Source organism: Pestalotiopsis fici, assembly GCF_000516985.1.
Source record: "Pestalotiopsis fici W106-1 unplaced genomic scaffold PFICI_Scf_5, whole genome shotgun sequence".
Taxonomy (NCBI): domain Eukaryota; kingdom Fungi; phylum Ascomycota; class Sordariomycetes; order Amphisphaeriales; family Sporocadaceae; genus Pestalotiopsis; species Pestalotiopsis fici.
The window spans coordinates 1,950,153-1,965,555 of NW_006917095.1; the positions used below are offsets into that span (position 1 = coordinate 1,950,153).

At 49.9% G+C, this 15,403-nt stretch overlaps 8 protein-coding genes across 8 annotated transcripts; 3 read left to right on the plus strand and 5 right to left on the minus strand.

Moving 5' to 3' along the window:
- Positions 1-2,257: 2,257 nt before the first annotated feature.
- On the minus strand, positions 2,258-3,670 carry PFICI_07910 (uncharacterized protein; the record flags this gene model as incomplete). Its single annotated transcript, XM_007836491.1, has 2 exons — positions 2,258-3,366; positions 3,418-3,670. 2 exons carry the CDS (start codon positions 3,668-3,670, stop codon positions 2,258-2,260), a joined length of 1,362 nt encoding a protein of 453 aa, XP_007834682.1.
- Positions 3,671-4,695: 1,025 nt separating this feature from the next.
- On the plus strand, positions 4,696-5,237 carry PFICI_07911 (uncharacterized protein; the record flags this gene model as incomplete). The annotated part of the gene is made up of 2 exons (XM_007836492.1): positions 4,696-4,997; positions 5,075-5,237. 2 exons carry the CDS (start codon positions 4,696-4,698, stop codon positions 5,235-5,237), a joined length of 465 nt encoding a protein of 154 aa, XP_007834683.1.
- A 314-nt stretch (positions 5,238-5,551) lies between these two features.
- PFICI_07912 (uncharacterized protein) lies at positions 5,552-6,282 on the minus strand (the record flags this gene model as incomplete). The annotated part of the gene is made up of 2 exons (XM_007836493.1): positions 5,552-5,992; positions 6,067-6,282. 2 exons carry the CDS (start codon positions 6,280-6,282, stop codon positions 5,552-5,554), a joined length of 657 nt encoding a protein of 218 aa, XP_007834684.1.
- A 468-nt stretch (positions 6,283-6,750) lies between these two features.
- Positions 6,751-7,732, plus strand: PFICI_07913 (uncharacterized protein; the record flags this gene model as incomplete). The annotated part of the gene is made up of 3 exons (XM_007836494.1): positions 6,751-6,842; positions 6,930-7,519; positions 7,593-7,732. The coding sequence occupies 3 exons, from the start codon at positions 6,751-6,753 to the stop codon at positions 7,730-7,732; spliced, it is 822 nt and encodes a 273-aa protein (XP_007834685.1).
- Positions 7,733-8,359: 627 nt separating this feature from the next.
- On the minus strand, positions 8,360-8,981 carry PFICI_07914 (uncharacterized protein; the record flags this gene model as incomplete). The annotated part of the gene is made up of 2 exons (XM_007836495.1): positions 8,360-8,557; positions 8,796-8,981. 2 exons carry the CDS (start codon positions 8,979-8,981, stop codon positions 8,360-8,362), a joined length of 384 nt encoding a protein of 127 aa, XP_007834686.1.
- Positions 8,982-9,310: 329 nt separating this feature from the next.
- On the minus strand, positions 9,311-10,441 carry PFICI_07915 (Peptidyl-prolyl cis-trans isomerase B; the record flags this gene model as incomplete). Its single annotated transcript, XM_007836496.1, has 4 exons — positions 9,311-9,531; positions 9,708-9,859; positions 9,921-10,047; positions 10,114-10,441. The coding sequence occupies 4 exons, from the start codon at positions 10,439-10,441 to the stop codon at positions 9,311-9,313; spliced, it is 828 nt and encodes a 275-aa protein (XP_007834687.1).
- Positions 10,442-10,957: 516 nt separating this feature from the next.
- Positions 10,958-11,326, plus strand: PFICI_07916 (uncharacterized protein; the record flags this gene model as incomplete). The annotated part of the gene is made up of 1 exon (XM_007836497.1): positions 10,958-11,326. The coding sequence occupies one exon, from the start codon at positions 10,958-10,960 to the stop codon at positions 11,324-11,326; it is 369 nt and encodes a 122-aa protein (XP_007834688.1).
- A 691-nt stretch (positions 11,327-12,017) lies between these two features.
- Positions 12,018-13,588, minus strand: PFICI_07917 (uncharacterized protein; the record flags this gene model as incomplete). The annotated part of the gene is made up of 4 exons (XM_007836498.1): positions 12,018-12,427; positions 12,483-13,022; positions 13,089-13,298; positions 13,354-13,588. The coding sequence occupies 4 exons, from the start codon at positions 13,586-13,588 to the stop codon at positions 12,018-12,020; spliced, it is 1,395 nt and encodes a 464-aa protein (XP_007834689.1).
- Positions 13,589-15,403: the final 1,815 nt, after the last annotated feature.

The window sequence follows — 15,403 nt, forward strand, 5'->3', positions numbered from 1 at the left end:
TGGGATAATTCGGAGCCACTAATTTTCTTGAACGACGCCGCAGCTGAGGCAGGTGAAAATGTACCGCAGCTGCAAAATATGCTTGCAGAGGTACCCAGACAGCCCGCGCTTGGACCAGCCCCTGTCTGTTTCTGGCGCGAACTCAGCGCTCTGCTGGGGGGTCTTGGGAGGTCCTGGGGAGGGCCTTCAATCTGCACAACCGCTAATTATCTGACAGGAGGCATGCAGCTCAAACACGAACACAAGTTGCAGACTTTTTTTCTCATACAGATAATCAATCTCTCAACTGCATGCGACTGGACTCAGTGCCTGAAAAGAAAGATGCCGGATTTTTGACAACGACATATCTTTTGATTCGGGGGTCAATACGATGAGAATATGATCGTAGCCATAAGTCGATTACCTAATGCTGGTTGCCGGATGCAGGTTTTCCTTTTTTCTTTCTTTTTTTTTTTTTTTTTTTTACACGTGTGTCAAAGACGAGAAACTGCTTCAAGCACCCCCTGTCGTTTTCCGAGGACAACCAACACGGCTTGTCTGCTGCTGTTGTAGAGGACGTTTTCGGTCTTGCTTCGTGACGTAGTTGGTGGAATTCATTACAGGAATGGCTCTAGAGCTGCAAGACATGGACTCGGTTTCTCTATTAACCACGACCACAGGCCTTAAAAAGGATAGTAGTACATCGATTAATACCAACACGTATTCTGTTCATCCATGACATGCTTTACGACACAAATCAGACCTGAGGTCGTTCTTACTTGTGACGTGGCTAAAGTATTGATTCCGAAAAATTGTACGCTCATCTAGAACAGCTCCTATATGACCTGTAGTGCTGGCACATGATGCCTCAATAGTTTGTCCATATTGTTGATCAATTGATTACTGGATGATTGGGTTAGCTATCTTTAGTCCTTGACAATGATGATGATGTATGTTCTAAAATGTTGACCTAGGTAGATTGCGATGGGACTCACTTCCACAAATACACACGAGTATTCTATGGCCAGATGTCCCCCGGAATGCAACAAGTTGCCTCCTCGCACGGATGAACCGCTCGGATGATGCGTCCTTCGCAGCTATAGTAAGAATACCATGTAGCGCAGTAACTATACATGCCCGTTTCCAAAGGACAGGTAAGGTGGCTCTCTTGACCAGTCGCAAGACTGGCGGCGCAAGCCACAATGGCCAAGATTGGAGAAAGAGTCTTGTACATTCCGGGATTTTGTCTTGCGGTAACAATTTTGTGAAAAGAACAAAGGATTGGATGACTCAAGGATGGTATAGTGGCTACCAGCGGGGAATTTATACCATCTGCTGGCTGTATCATGGCGTGGCTGATGTTCACGTTTTCTTTTTCTCTATTCCGAACGGCATGCTTCAATCAGCCCGTGGTGATCCATCAATCAGGAGAACAAGGCTTTCCTTTCGGCATCATGATGACAGCTGCCAAGCCTGCCCGTGGTGATCAACTTTATAGACATATCATATGGCACTGAGCTTCGACCAATGGTCAACAGTCCAAAGCGCCACCGGTCGAAAATATTACCAATTCCCGTCTCTACTACTCATCGTCCTTCGAGCAACAAATTGTAGGACAATCTCGTAGGAGGGGGGGGCATTAAGCAATCTTTTAGACCAAGTTATTCGCGTAGGATGTTATTACACCTCCAGATTTGTTCAGTTTTAATCAATATAGAAGTTGATTACCGAAATGGCTCCAGTAACGCTGTAATTTTGTGAACAAGACTGAACAAAACCATAATCTCATATTTGTGTGTTTGTGTACAATGCCTGCCTCTCCAACCAATTCATCAAGTATCGAGTGTCTGCGTGTGGCCATTCAATTGTCGATATCGCGTTCGCACGTGGAAGCGCGCCACAGTCGGCAGCCTTCCTCTCTTTCTTGTCAGATGGCGATGAGGTAGCAATCCTCGCCGTAGGGTTTTTGGCCAACTCTTCCCAGGACTTGAAAGTCGCGTTGATACTTATGAGTAGCCAGAATATCCTTCCCCCAGGGAGTAAAACCTCATCTCTTTTGTCCATCTCTTCCTCCATCGTATTGCATATTTTGTTTTTGGCTCAGTTTAGCCAGAGTCCGGACCGAGGCTCATGTTTGTGTACATGATATGCCTCCATGTAAAAACAGAAAACATCAAATTTCTTAGCATACCTTATGCTTCCTTGAACGCCAAATCATACATTTCCCCAGACGCCTAACCATAAATCGTAAAATCGCAACCGCAGTGCGAAAACTAAATTACTCCGGAAACCCCATCTCGAACTCGTCGTCGTCCAGCTCGGGTGGGGGGCTGCCGGCCAAATCACAATCACTCTCATCTTCTGGATGGAAGATTGACAGGAATGGAACACGCTCTTTCCATAGTTGATCTTCGTCAGCAGTGGATGTTTGCTTGCTTGCAAACCGTGCTGGGGTGATCGTCCTGTCCGGGTCGTTGGATACGGTGGCTGCTGGGCGGCGAAGGCCAGCAGTCTTTGGTTGAGACAAGCCCTGTGCTCGTTTGACTGCAGGCTTGGCCGTAGCTGGAGCCAGTGCTGATGCGGCAGCACGGCCCTTGTTGTATCCCAGCGTTGTCCTGGAGTTGGCCTCGACATTCGCCATTGGTGTTCGCCTTGTGGCGGGCGGCTGAGGCACAGCGGGCCTTGGTGCCGCAAATCGGGGAATGGCAAAGGAGGGTCTCTTTTTTCTTGCAGAAGGAACGGCTGCTGGCTTGACCATTCTGCGCTGCATGGATTTTGTCGTATCATCCATGGAAAGAGCCTTAGCGGCGTTCTTTGAAGTTACTGTTGACATAGGCTTGCGCGGGGCAGGCTTGATTTGTGTACTCTTGGCCTTGAGAGGAGCAGCTGAGGTTGCTTTTGGCTTCTTGCTCGTGGCATTTTCGAGCTCATGCTGAATGGCAGGGAACAATAAGCTATCGCTAAGCTCTTGGTGCCCTCTATCGAGTTCCTCTAATTGAGCGTCGAGCCGCTTCCCTGGCATCTCTAGTGCTTCGTAAGGGCGAAGACTATAATCGTCGGAGAAACCCCAGGCTCCTTCTGACTGCTGTGACAAGGGTTTGGAAGAGAGGATCTCCGATAAGAGGTCATCGTCGTCAGAAAGTGGTACTGCTGGAGGCGGGCAGTATTCCGGTTCCAAGCCCTCCCACCAGGGAGAATCCTCCTCTGCATGGACCTGTAGTTTCTGGGTCTCGGCTTGCGGCTGTTTCTGCTTTGGCTTGATAGTAGTAGGCGCTTGGTTCTTTGTGCCGCCAATATCTTTGATTGCGCTCTTGGCATTAACAGTCTGAGGTCCTCTGGACTTGGCGTTCGTTGTCTTGTCTCCCAGGACTGCTCGGTTTCGTGGTTCTGTGACAGCGTCAGCGTTTACATTCACTTTAGAATCGCTTGGAGACATACGCATAGGAGTGACAAAATTCGACTTGTCGAGGCCTTTCAAGCCCTTGGAGCTTGCTGCATTCTCGTTGCCTTTGGTGCGGTTGCCAAGGATGCTCTTAGCACCCTTCAAGTGACCGCCATTCTCATCATTGAGTGGAATCTTGATGGGTGTCTTTGGGTATCGAGCGCCGACTTGATTATTCTGTTGCTGCTTCAGAGCAGCCCCAGTCTGATGGCGGGCTACGAGATTTTCTTGGTCGCGAGCCACAAACATGATGGCGGCTTGTTCAGAGTGCTTGTTGAACAGCACAATCGTGCTGGCGGGTGAGTGTCAACAAAGAATTTCCGGCTTTGGGACAATGCCGCTTTGATGCTCAGGTATTGATGCGCACGAGTGACGTGATGTTCAGTGGAGGTATGTAATGTGATGAAGAAGGGGTCGATCGCATGTGCAGTGTGTAGTTACAGTGTGCAATGTTCAGGGTGTGTCGTTTGGCAATCAAATCAGAAGTCCGGGTATTAGTTCACTGGTTCCAGTGGTGGCGTCTTCTAATGAACATGGTTTACTTCCGTGGAGAGGTTGACGGAGCAACGCCGCTCCAATTAGCTGCGACCGAGCAACGAGAGTGGGGTCAAAGCTCTCGGTACGTACCTTATCCTCTGGTAGCGGCTGCCCCACTGAACAGCACTCAAAGCTCGCGGCAGTGGGCGGTGATCAAACTGTTAATGACTCGCTGTCATTTAGGCTGTGGTGCTTAACACACTCACGCGCCAGCCCCTGTCCTATTCCAGCGGGTTTCTAGGGGTATCGACGGACCCAAGCACCACAGAACGAGGGGCATTCATTCTTCTGGGCTTCCATTGATTGCGGCCTGGACAGCCAAATTCCACACAGCCGATCCATTCATCAGACCGTCTCTTTCATTCGGTCACCCTTTGCATAACCTTTCACATTCTCAACTACAAACTACAAGACTTCAATACTCTCCCTCACTTCTTTCACCTGCTCTTCTTTCACCTTTTCCACTACAATCTCTTGAAACTACAACACCACAACCCCAACCGCAACCATGGATCGCATTAAGGAGGTCAGTAACCCAAGATAGGAGGTTTCCCCCCAATCTTACCCCACCACGAAGCCGGGCGCGCGAGCAGCAGCAGCAGCAGCACTCCTCACCAGCAGCCATGGCAGCATTTCTTTTTCCCGAAAGGCTAGGAGTCGTGTTAGATGGAATCTTTAGCCGAGAAAATGATCATCATTATAGGCGGCAAAGCTGACATTGCATGCACATGTAGAAAATGAACTCCCTCCGCCTGGAGGCCGACGAGAACGCCGCCAAGGTCGAGGAGCTCCAGCAGAAGCTCAAGGCTCTTGAGCAGGAGAACCTGGCTAAGGAGCAGGAAATCACATCCCTCTCGCACAAGAACGGTCTCCTCGAGGCCGAGGTTGACAAGCTCGACACCTCCGTCAAGGATCTGAAGAAGTCCAACGATGAGGGCCAGCAACATGGTACGCAGAATGAGACCCTCCAACGAAGACTGCAGCTCCTCGAGGAAGAGGCCGAGGAAGCCGATAAGACTCTTCGTGAGGCCAATGAGAAGTAGGTGCAACCCTCAAAGCCCCCTTTCGGGACTATTCTTTGTTCTTGGTCACATACTAATCGGAGCGTGAAAACAGGCTCCGCCAGACTGACGTAAAAGCCGGTCACTTTGAACGCAAGGTGCAGGCTCTCGAGCAGGAGCGAGACCAGTGGGAGGGCAAGTACGAGGAGATGTCCCAGAAGTACGCCGCATTGCAGAAGGAGTTGGATGAGCTGCAAAACGAGATCAACGGATTTTAAGATGGTACGGTTATTTGCCGTGTTGGAACGCATATGGTCAACTTGTTCAGCGAACTGGGATCATAGCATGCATGTGGTTCTTCTGTCAGGCAAGGATGTATACAGTTAGGGGATGATAGGAGGCTTGCTTTGCAGAGGCCAATAAGCATAATTTTGGCCAACCATCAACCATCTGGCACTGTTCCTTTTCCTCAGGGGATTGCAAAATGTCACATTTTCCTAGAATAAGGTAGATCATCTGGTTGCAACCAAGTAGGGGGAGCTATTGGCAATCCCCCCTATTTCATTAATCATTTTATTTCCCGGACCCGCAACTATGACCTCGCTTTCAGCTTTTTAATCTTCTGCTTTTTGTTCGCAATCGACCGATCAAACTTTGACTCGTATCGGAATTTCTGCTTCTTCGTCTTTTTGGGACGAGCCTTTTCCTTCTCGTTGGCGGCTTTGGCCAAGGCTTCCCTTCGCTCCTTTTCTGCTTCGTCTTCCGTATCGGGTTCCTCTTCAGGCTTGTGTAGACCGTCCCGCGACACACTGACAGATTCCACAGTTACTGATGTATACTTGTCCTCGTCAATGTATTCCTCTTCGTGGTCTAATGGCTCGTCTGTTGGGCCATCTGGCAATCCTTGCCATTCTTGATTCTCCTCGTCGGAACCGTCCTGGTCGCTCACATTTCCAGCCCGCGCCGCTTCTCTGAGTAGTTTGTTTACGTGGTCGACATGCTCCTCTACCTCTCGTTTCCTTTCCTCGCGAATCTGTGACGTTCATTCGTTAATAAATGGCTACTTGCGCGCAGGCAGCGCAAGGCTGTCAAAGTAATGCGACATACCTGTTTCCTAGTCGCTAGCTTTTCTTCCTTCTCCCGCTTTGCAGACTCTTCTTGTGCCCTCTTGATGCGTTGCAACTTGCGCTTGTGAAATCCGGTGAGATACTCCTGCCGCGCATCGGTATCAAAGTTGACTTCTTCGACCGCGTGGGCAATCTTTCGCTTCTTGGGCAGCGTGGGCAAGATTGACTTTTTCGGTCTGGGATGTGTGATGAACATGGCGCCTGAATACAGAGAATAACTTTGTGTGTGGTAATGTTACTGCAATTCTGCTTGCTGTTCAGAATAAGAGGTTGGTGTCAGGTCAAGTTTGTACATGAAATTTTCTTTTTTCCCAGCTAGGGTGGATGATGCGCCTTGCACTGGAAATTTTGGTGTTGCTGTAGTCCCTGCCCCTCTAAACTTTCCAGAGGTAGCATCCGCTGAAAATGGCCACTAAAATCCGACGGGGACCCTGCCAGACCTGCAGCGCTGAGGAACTGGGGGTGAAACAGACAGCCTCGACGGAACTTGCCGGGGCCAGTTGACTGCCCATGCACAGTTGCCAGGCTACGTCTCTCTGGGGCGGCCGCGTGCAGCTCCAATGAGCTCAATCTGGATGTCGTCAAGCTCTCGCTTCATCCCAGAGAAAGGCCATTTCCATCATCGACCACAAAGTCCAGGCGCAACAACATTGACTCTACCAAGATGCGTCTCTCAATAGCAGCTCTGGCTGCTGGCTGCGCCACGGCCCATGCCTTCGCGAACACGTCGCCCTTTGTTTTGTTCTCGACCGAGAAGTACGTCACCTGGAGCAAAGCATGCTGCAACTGGCCCTTGCCATCATCGCTTGACTATGTTTTTCTAATACTGACCTGAGATTGCAGAATCGAGAACACAGTTTCGGATGAGCTCCAAGCCAACCAGTCGGTCTTGAAGGCCACTGGCGACTTCCTATCCAGCTGCCCGACGAAGCACTATCTGCTAGTATCGCAACCGAACCTCAACATTGAGCATCTAAACTCGAAGGCCGCTGCCCCCAAGCTGCAGGCTGCCCTATCATCTACACAGGTCCAGGGCCGGATGATGGTTTCGGAAATGAGCGGTGTCGTTGATCTGCAACAAGTTGCCTCCAGCATCAGAGAGAACTGTCAGGCAGCCGGCAAGACGCCATCTATTGATTCGATGGTCTTGGACGCCGTTCCTACCGCTGGCCGTTACCAGGATGTCGTGGAGAACCTCATTGACAGTGACAATGATGTGGGCGTGGTTCTACAGCAATATGATGCCGCTGGCGACTTTACCGTTATCTACACCGCGGGTGCTCGCACGGACAGAGCCGAGGATAAGCACTACGAGGCCGAATTCAAAGACACCACACACCAGGAGCTGAAGAGACAGGTTGGCTCGGTCAAGCGGGAAAAGGAGGAGAGGGATACCAGGCCACTGTTTGAGAAGTACCAATTTTTCACACCTGGTAGGTTTACATACGCTTCTCGAGGGGGGAAAGGGGGGTCTTTCATTGTTGAGTATATGCTAACTTGAGGCAGGCATCTTTATGACTCTGGTTGTCCTCCTAATTCTGTTTTCCATGTTGGGAGTCGGCATCAACGCTCTTGGCAGCCTGCAGGTTCCATACGGTGCTTTTGACAAGGAGATGGGCCCTGCTGCTCAGAAGAAGCAACAATAAGAGACCGAAATGGGGAACCATTTCAAGACTACTGGCACCTGTGATACTTATTTTATTCCGTGTACCATCAAACTCTGTATCAAAGTCAAGGAGCACGATATCCTTGGTCTGTTGATACTAAGAGTGTATGAATTTACCCTGGAACTGTGGCAACCAAGAAGGATAGAGCTTATTGTGCGGCTTGCTCTGGGGAGTAGACGGACTGCACAAACATATTGCTTTGATGACTGGCGTTTCAATACATATTACTGTTTAAGAAGACTTTTTTTTTTTTTTTGAACTTGATATGCAAAGGACCCGATGAATAGCCTGAATGATGCATTGCTTCCAACCATGGCAGACCTGGTCTATGTAGAGAACGCCGGGAACGCCTGAAAAATCACTCAGATTCGGCTTTGCTTCATTTCTCCTCACGAGGATATAGCATAAAATCCGCCCAAAGGTGGCGCCTCCAGTCCACCTCCCTCCCTCCCTCCTCCGGTCCGAGAGAAATATCGCCCTGGAGCGAAAGGGTATCACGGCCCTCTTTCTTTTCGTCGCTTTGAATAGAATCCGGCTCCAGGAGGAAAACACGCGCAAATCCACCGTCGCTCCTCCAATGTCGTTGAATCATCAGGGCGCTCTCTCTCAGACCAAATGGCTCGGCAGCAAAAAGTTGGCAATACCTTCACGGACAGCGTACTCGTGACCACAGTGGCCACAGACGAGTTTGCCCTCCATGATTTGCGTCTCCATGAGCAGGTTGTGCAGGTCCTTGAGCTTTTGCTCGTCGGCCTGCAGTTCCTCTGCCGTCGGGGCCTGCTCTGGCAGGGCTGGGAAGCCGAGCTGCAAAACATAGTTAGTACTTCATTTTGTTGTATGAATCTGATATGATGTATCATATAAAGTATTGCAAATCATGTCCCCAGTACTTTGCAAGTGGTTCGAGCCTTTGCAACTGAGAGCCATGTGGAAATATTTTTTACCCCACGCCTAACAGGCGACGGCAAATTTCTTCGCTCTGCCCACCGTGCGCAAGCAACCGTTGAAAAGAAAAATATTGTTCATCCCCTCGATAACTCACCTCAGTAGCAGTAGTGGTGAGCGCCTTCCAATCGATGCGGGGCAGAATGTTGATGAGCAGCTCCGGGTTGACCTCAATGTCGTCCTGCACCAGCTCGGCGTCCTTGGGGTGCAGAGGGTACGAGTCGGACGAGGATTTGCAAGCCTTGACGGCGCAGGTCAAAAAGTTTAGACTCAGGACCTTCATTTTTGCTCTTGTTGGCCTTATTGCTGCGTTTCTCCCCTATCAAGAAAAACAAAAATACGGTATATAAGACAGTTTGTGAGGGTGTTTGGTGTGCTTGACTGTTGAGTTTTCGACGCACCCGTCTGTTGGAAATTTTTATGGGTCCGTTTTCATGGTGCACCCAAGTTCATGGGTGAGCTATACTAAAACTCTCACCAATCATACATGGTCACGACAGGAGCCGTCACTGCATTCACAGCCATATTGACTCTGTAGAACTGAAAAGTGTCACTTGCAAGTAGCACAACAACAATCTAGGTTTATAACTTTTCATATTTTTGCATCCGCAATTACGCCATTGTCTTCTCGTATCCTACGTCGGTCTTCTCGGTCTTGGATCGGCTCATGCGCAGGTAAATGGCAATGGCAGCGATGATCACCGCAAAGAAGGCAGCCTTCTGGAAGACAGTGTAGCCTGCGGCAGCGGCAGCGACTTCAGTCTCCGAGAATGGGTTGGCAGCCTCCTCGCTGGAGAATCCCGCAGCCCATCCGGCACTGCCGTATGTAGCATCTGGGGAACACAAAAGTCGAATCAGCTATGCAGACAACACAGCGGGCGTCATATACGGGAAGAAACAAGCAGGAGACATGAAAATCATCATCATCATCATCATCTCTTTTTCATGTCTCCCTCCAAGGCGAACGAAGCAGGGTGGTTGTGGTGTGTTTAGAGCTCCACATGAATACCTTCGGGAGGAACCTCCAGCTCTCCGCTCTTGGCGATCTTGACTTCCTTGACGGGCTTGTCGCCGGGCTTGGTGGGGCCCTGCTCGATCTTCTCAACGACGTCGTAGCCCTCGAGGACCTCGCCAAAGACGACGTGACGGCCATCAAGCCACCTTTGATTTTTATTATTAGCATCTGAGCGGCTTGTATCTGCAACCGGCTGGTAGTACTTACGAGGTGACGACGGTGGTGATGAAGAACTGGGAGCCGTTGGTGTCCTTTCCAGCGTTGGCCATGGACAGGAGACCCTTCTTGGTGTGCTTGAGCTTGAAGTTCTCGTCGGGGAAGCGGTCACCGTAGACTGGAGAGTTTGAAGCGATTAGCCAAGTACAACGCACGTTTTGTGGTAGGAGTGTTGGGAACTTACTGGACTTTCCACCGGTACCATCACCCTTAGTGAAGTCACCGCCCTGGATCATGAACTGCTTGATGACTCTGTGGAAAGAAGATCCCTCGTAACCGAAGCCCTTCTCGCCAGTAGCAAGAGCACGGAAGTTCTCAGCGGTCTCGGGAACAGTCTTGCCGTAAAGACCCATGACGATACGGCCAATGGGCTCATCGCCCTGGGTGATGTCGAAGTAGACCTTGTGGGTGATCTTGGGGCCCTTGGCAGCTTCGGCGGTCGAAGCGAAGAACACCATGCTTACTCCAAGGAGCAACACGGCGCCAGCAAACAGGCGGCGCAGCGACAACATTGTGACAATAATGTTATCAAGACTGACTCAATGATATAGTCAATTGAGATGTGATGAAATCGTCGAGATGGAATCGACGAAGAAAAAGAAAATATGGAAGAAAGAGGAAAAGAGGAATTGTAGATGCAAGTCCTCTGAATGGTCCTCGTTGAAGCTACGTTTCACCTCGGAGCTGGTTGAAGCAGGTCCCTGGAGCAACCCCCAGGACATACATAATGTAGTCCATATGCGGAGGGGTCTTATCGCGTGCTCGATAAGAACGGACGGGGTGAATCCGCTCCCCATTGGTGCTGCAAAGGCATTAGCGCTCAAGCAGGTGCGGAATGGCCCGTGCATCTCGCGACTTGGAAATTCAACTTTCTAGAGAGAGCCTGAAGTCATTGTCCAGGGCATTCTCAGAACAAACGGTGATTGCGACACTTCTGGTATCGGCGTACCGATTTTATCAAGATGGTAAGTCTCGCGTCCACCTAGAGCTCCAACATAGTCAGCTAAAATGGCAACCAGGTTTTCATTATGGGCGTAAGCTTCCATCCGCGGAAGCTGGTGAAGAAGACCCTCGAATCCTTCTACGGCCTGGGTCCGCAAACCTCGGCGCGCATCATGGCCAAGTACTGCATTCACCCGCTGGCCCGACTCGAGACACTACCGGCAAAGGTGCAGACGTCGCTCACGGCGGAATTATCCACAATGACCATCGACAATGACGCCAAGAGATTAGTACAGGACAACATCAGGAGGTTGCGAGACATGGGCACATACAGAGGAAGAAGACACGCCATGGGTCTGCCCGTGCGCGGCCAGCAGACCAGGAACCAGATCGCAACAGCAAGAAAACTCAATGTGCTGGAGAGAGGTGGAGGCGACCGACCAATGGGCTCATAAGGGTAGAGGAAAGTCACGGGCTGTGGAAAGACTGTATGTCAATGCTGCAGACAAAGGTCGCATGTCGATGCAATATCGTATCATTGGGAATGGCGTTATAGAAAAGGTCCGGATTCTGCACGGATCTGATCAGCAGGACTTGTTCTGGTTGTCCCAGAGCAGCAACGCTGTGTGTACAATAAGATCTGCGGCGTCCAGCCATTGTACAAACAAACAAAGAAGAAATCATGAACTTGACGATGCAATTTCCGAGATAAAATGGCAATCACTTATGGTAAAAAATCATTTGATGGGTTTTTGTGTGGCCAAGAAAAGGGGCATTGTGCTAGATGTGGCCAGCTTGGTCAACATATCTCTACCATTTTTGCATGAAAGGATTGTGTATTCTGGCAGGAGTACCTCGTTGATGGCCAGTAATTCTACCATTTTACACGAGTCGGGCGGGTTGCGAATGACCATATCCCTACTGCTGTTCATCGTGCTGAAATGAGCTATTGATTACAGCACGAGACAATGGCCCGAGATTCTCTTAAACGAGGAGCCTTTTGTTGCGTCGTATTTTATTGCTTAGAGTACATAAACTATCTTCACCGTGGTACCAACACTGCTCATCGAATATGCTCAAATTCAGTCTGAGTTCTACCCCTCCTCAAAATAATGTTTCTTTACTATGGTCTTCTAAACATGGGCATCAGTACAGGCCAATCTGGTTCAATGATTGACCAATCGACCCCTTTGGAATCTCGTCCTCGTAGACTGGAAAGTCTTCCTCCTGTAGCTTAGCTGCGGTGATTTCGACATCTTTCCAGACACGGAGGATGTTCCCTCCAGCAACCTTCGCGGCGTCGACATCGGAAACACCGCGTCTCAACAACTCGGCAAAAAGCTCAGGGTACTTGGAAACATCTTCCAGTCCTTTCGGCACGGATGGAATACCATCAAAATCGCTGCCGACACCTACATGATCATAACCGATGAGATCACCGATGTAGGTGATGTGATCTGCGACCTTGTCAAGTGTAGCATTCTCTGGCACGGGCGCAGGAACGCCATTGTCATTGCCGACGTCTTCACAGGAGATGAAGTCGGGAGCAAAATTGACTGTAAAACCATCAGCAGACAAATTCGGCGGAATATCCTTCTAAAATCGACTTACCCATGACGATAGAGTTTGTTTTCTTGACCAGCTGAAGGATATCATCGGGCACATTTCTTGGGTGCGGGCAAATAGAGAACGCAGAAGAGTGGCTATACATGACGGGTGCCTTGCTTCCCTCCCAGTCACTTCCGCCAAGAACGTCGCGCATGGTGTCCGCACTGACATGAGCCAGATCCACGATCATGCCAATGCGGTTCATCTCGTGAACAAGCTTCTTGCCCTTGGGAGAGAGACCTCCCCAATATGGCTCAGCCTTGCGGAAAGGATGCTCAACGAGTGCAGAGTCCGCAAAGATATTGCCACAGTTATGGGTCAGCGTGACATATCGAGCACCTAAACTGTGAAAGAGGCGCAAATTGGCAACGGAATTACCAATTTGGTGGAGACCCTCGACGCCCAAGGGTGAAATGAGTTTACCCTCCTTGAACGATGCCAAGGCAGAGTCGGCGGTGATGCCAATCACATTGGAGAAGTCCTTGGAAAAGGCGGCACTGAGGCGGTTTACGAGATCAATCTGCTCAAGCGTGAACTGAACGCCTGTCATTTGTTAGATCCAAATAGAGTTAAAGGTATGAATGGATGCGATTGTGTCAAAAAACCTACTGCTTCTGTAGTTCTCGTCCGACCAGTCCGACCCATTTGCTGGACAAGGAGCGAAAACACTCCAAAAGGCACCTCCATTCTGCCCAGCCCTCAATCGTGGTAGGTCAACTTGCATTGGTAATCCTGTCTCGCTAAATGCCTCGGAGAAGTTGCCATAGATCTTGTTGTGATACAAGGCGCGGACGAGCAGTGGAAAATCATCATGTCCATCTAAGAGACTACTGTCAGAGGTGCGAAAGAGTGTTTTCAAATACACGTAGCTGACCTATAAGCGGCGTTGTAGATAGGATGTTATGAACTCGGTTTTCTACCGTCTGCGGACGCAAGCGTGAGTAGGCGTGGCAAGCTGGGTGATAAGACCTGGTGGTAGGATGGACCAGCGTTCCGAGGAGTAGAAAGTTAATGATGATAGCAGCGAGGACACCCCGGTTGCGAGAAGGAGCTCGCTTCTCTACTTGTTGAGGATAGCCCTCCTCGAGAGGGAGTTCTTTCTCAGACATTTTGCGTAGATATCGTCCAGCAGTTGATATGTAAGCAGGTTGACACAGAGGACCTGAGTTCTGAACACTCTACGCTCCACAGCAGCAATTCTCTTCAGAGAGGAAAAAAAAAGTTTTGAGAGTCGTCGGCCCTCGAAGAATATTGACTCAATTGCCAATCTCAAATTCAACCAAGGTGTTGGAAGCAATCAAGGAGCCTTGTTCGCGATCGTTAGTTGTTGGCCGCTGTAAGGTGAGAGGCGAGAGTCGCTGGACCGTAACTGCCTCATTCGGAGGCCCCCGCCAGGGCGGCGATCTCGTCATCCCGGCCGCTATGGTGAGCAAGCACGATTAAAGTCGATCGGCAAACAGCCGAAAATGACTATATAAAGTTCAAAGCTCGGGACCTCGAGTATGCTATACTGTGTACTGTCTGTCTATACTGGTGTAACCATGCTCAAACCTTGTGTCTCTCTGGCAGACAACTTGCAAATGCCCGCAATTATTTCTTTTTGGAGATTGTCTTATATACACCTGCAAGAATCGTTTATTTGGGCAGAATTCATGCGGCACGGGGCGATTGCACTAACTTTTGAGTTAGTTCCCGACAACTTGGCTTACCTAGTATACCACTATGCTGTCTGTTACAATTGTAGCACAACCTTCTGAGCATCTGTGACATCTCATAAAGGAGAGATCTGATATGAAAGCTCGGCATCGGCGGAAATAAACAAAGAAAAGGGCATTCCACCTGGTAAATACAAAAGCAAGGCTTGCACATGACATGTCTGGTTATGGGGTATATTCAGACGTGTGTTGCGCGCGTGCCTTTTACCCGTTCTCTCTATCTGAGCGTTGGGTGGATCGCAGCAAATGGCACTTGAGAAATAACCCCTGAAAGCTGCACCAGGCGGCACCCTGTCAGCTCATTTCATTTTGAGGCTCAGTTGGCTAGGCTTGCTAGGTACCGACACATGTCACCGTTAGTACGGAGGGACCACATACCTACCGATTACTGTACAAGACTGGTGTTGAAACGAAGAAAACATTCGCCCGAGCACGGGAATTCCCAAAAGAAGCAAACAAGTGACAAAAGGAGACATGTTGAGGGTATTTCTCTGCGCCGAAACATAGTTTACGTCCATATGGTAAAGTTGATGCAACACAAAAACAAGGTAATCTAGTATTCAGCATAAATTCGTTGGCCGGTACTCGCGAGATTCCAAAGAAAAAACTCAGACATGAGATGAACCAGGACTTTTCCGGGGTAATAAGGGCGTTGATGGGGTCCATCGGACTAAACGGTTTGCTCGTATATGTGTCCCGACGTGTTCTAATTTCCTGGCATTCGTGCAATGAAATCGAACCGTGAACGTCCCCTGCATCGATTAGGCATCTTGCGGCACCGGTAGCGGGTCTGTCAGCGGGCGGGCTTTGAGGCGATGTTTGAGCTAAGGTAGGGGGCACGGCCGCACATCTTGGGCTTCCTCAGTGGCTTTGCACAGCTTTCTCCTCCCTAGGTAGTAGCTTGCCTCCAGGGTAGAATAGACGGTCAGTTCTTTGGCTGGCGGTACATGTCCGTCCATTTCAGCAAGGATAGGTACCTACGACAGGCTCGTCATTCCCGCCCGTCGACCAATGACGGCAGCTCCTGGCTGACAGCTTTCTCTGGCCGCTCAGCTGCAAGAGGTGGCAGGTAACTGTAATGGGCAAAATGCGATTTCGCTGATGGGCGACTCGAAAAAAATAAACATCGACCCCATCACTTTCTCTTCGTATTCACTTCTTCAAACAGCAGCACTTTTTTTTTTTGGGAGAGCGAGCCACAAGGCCGTC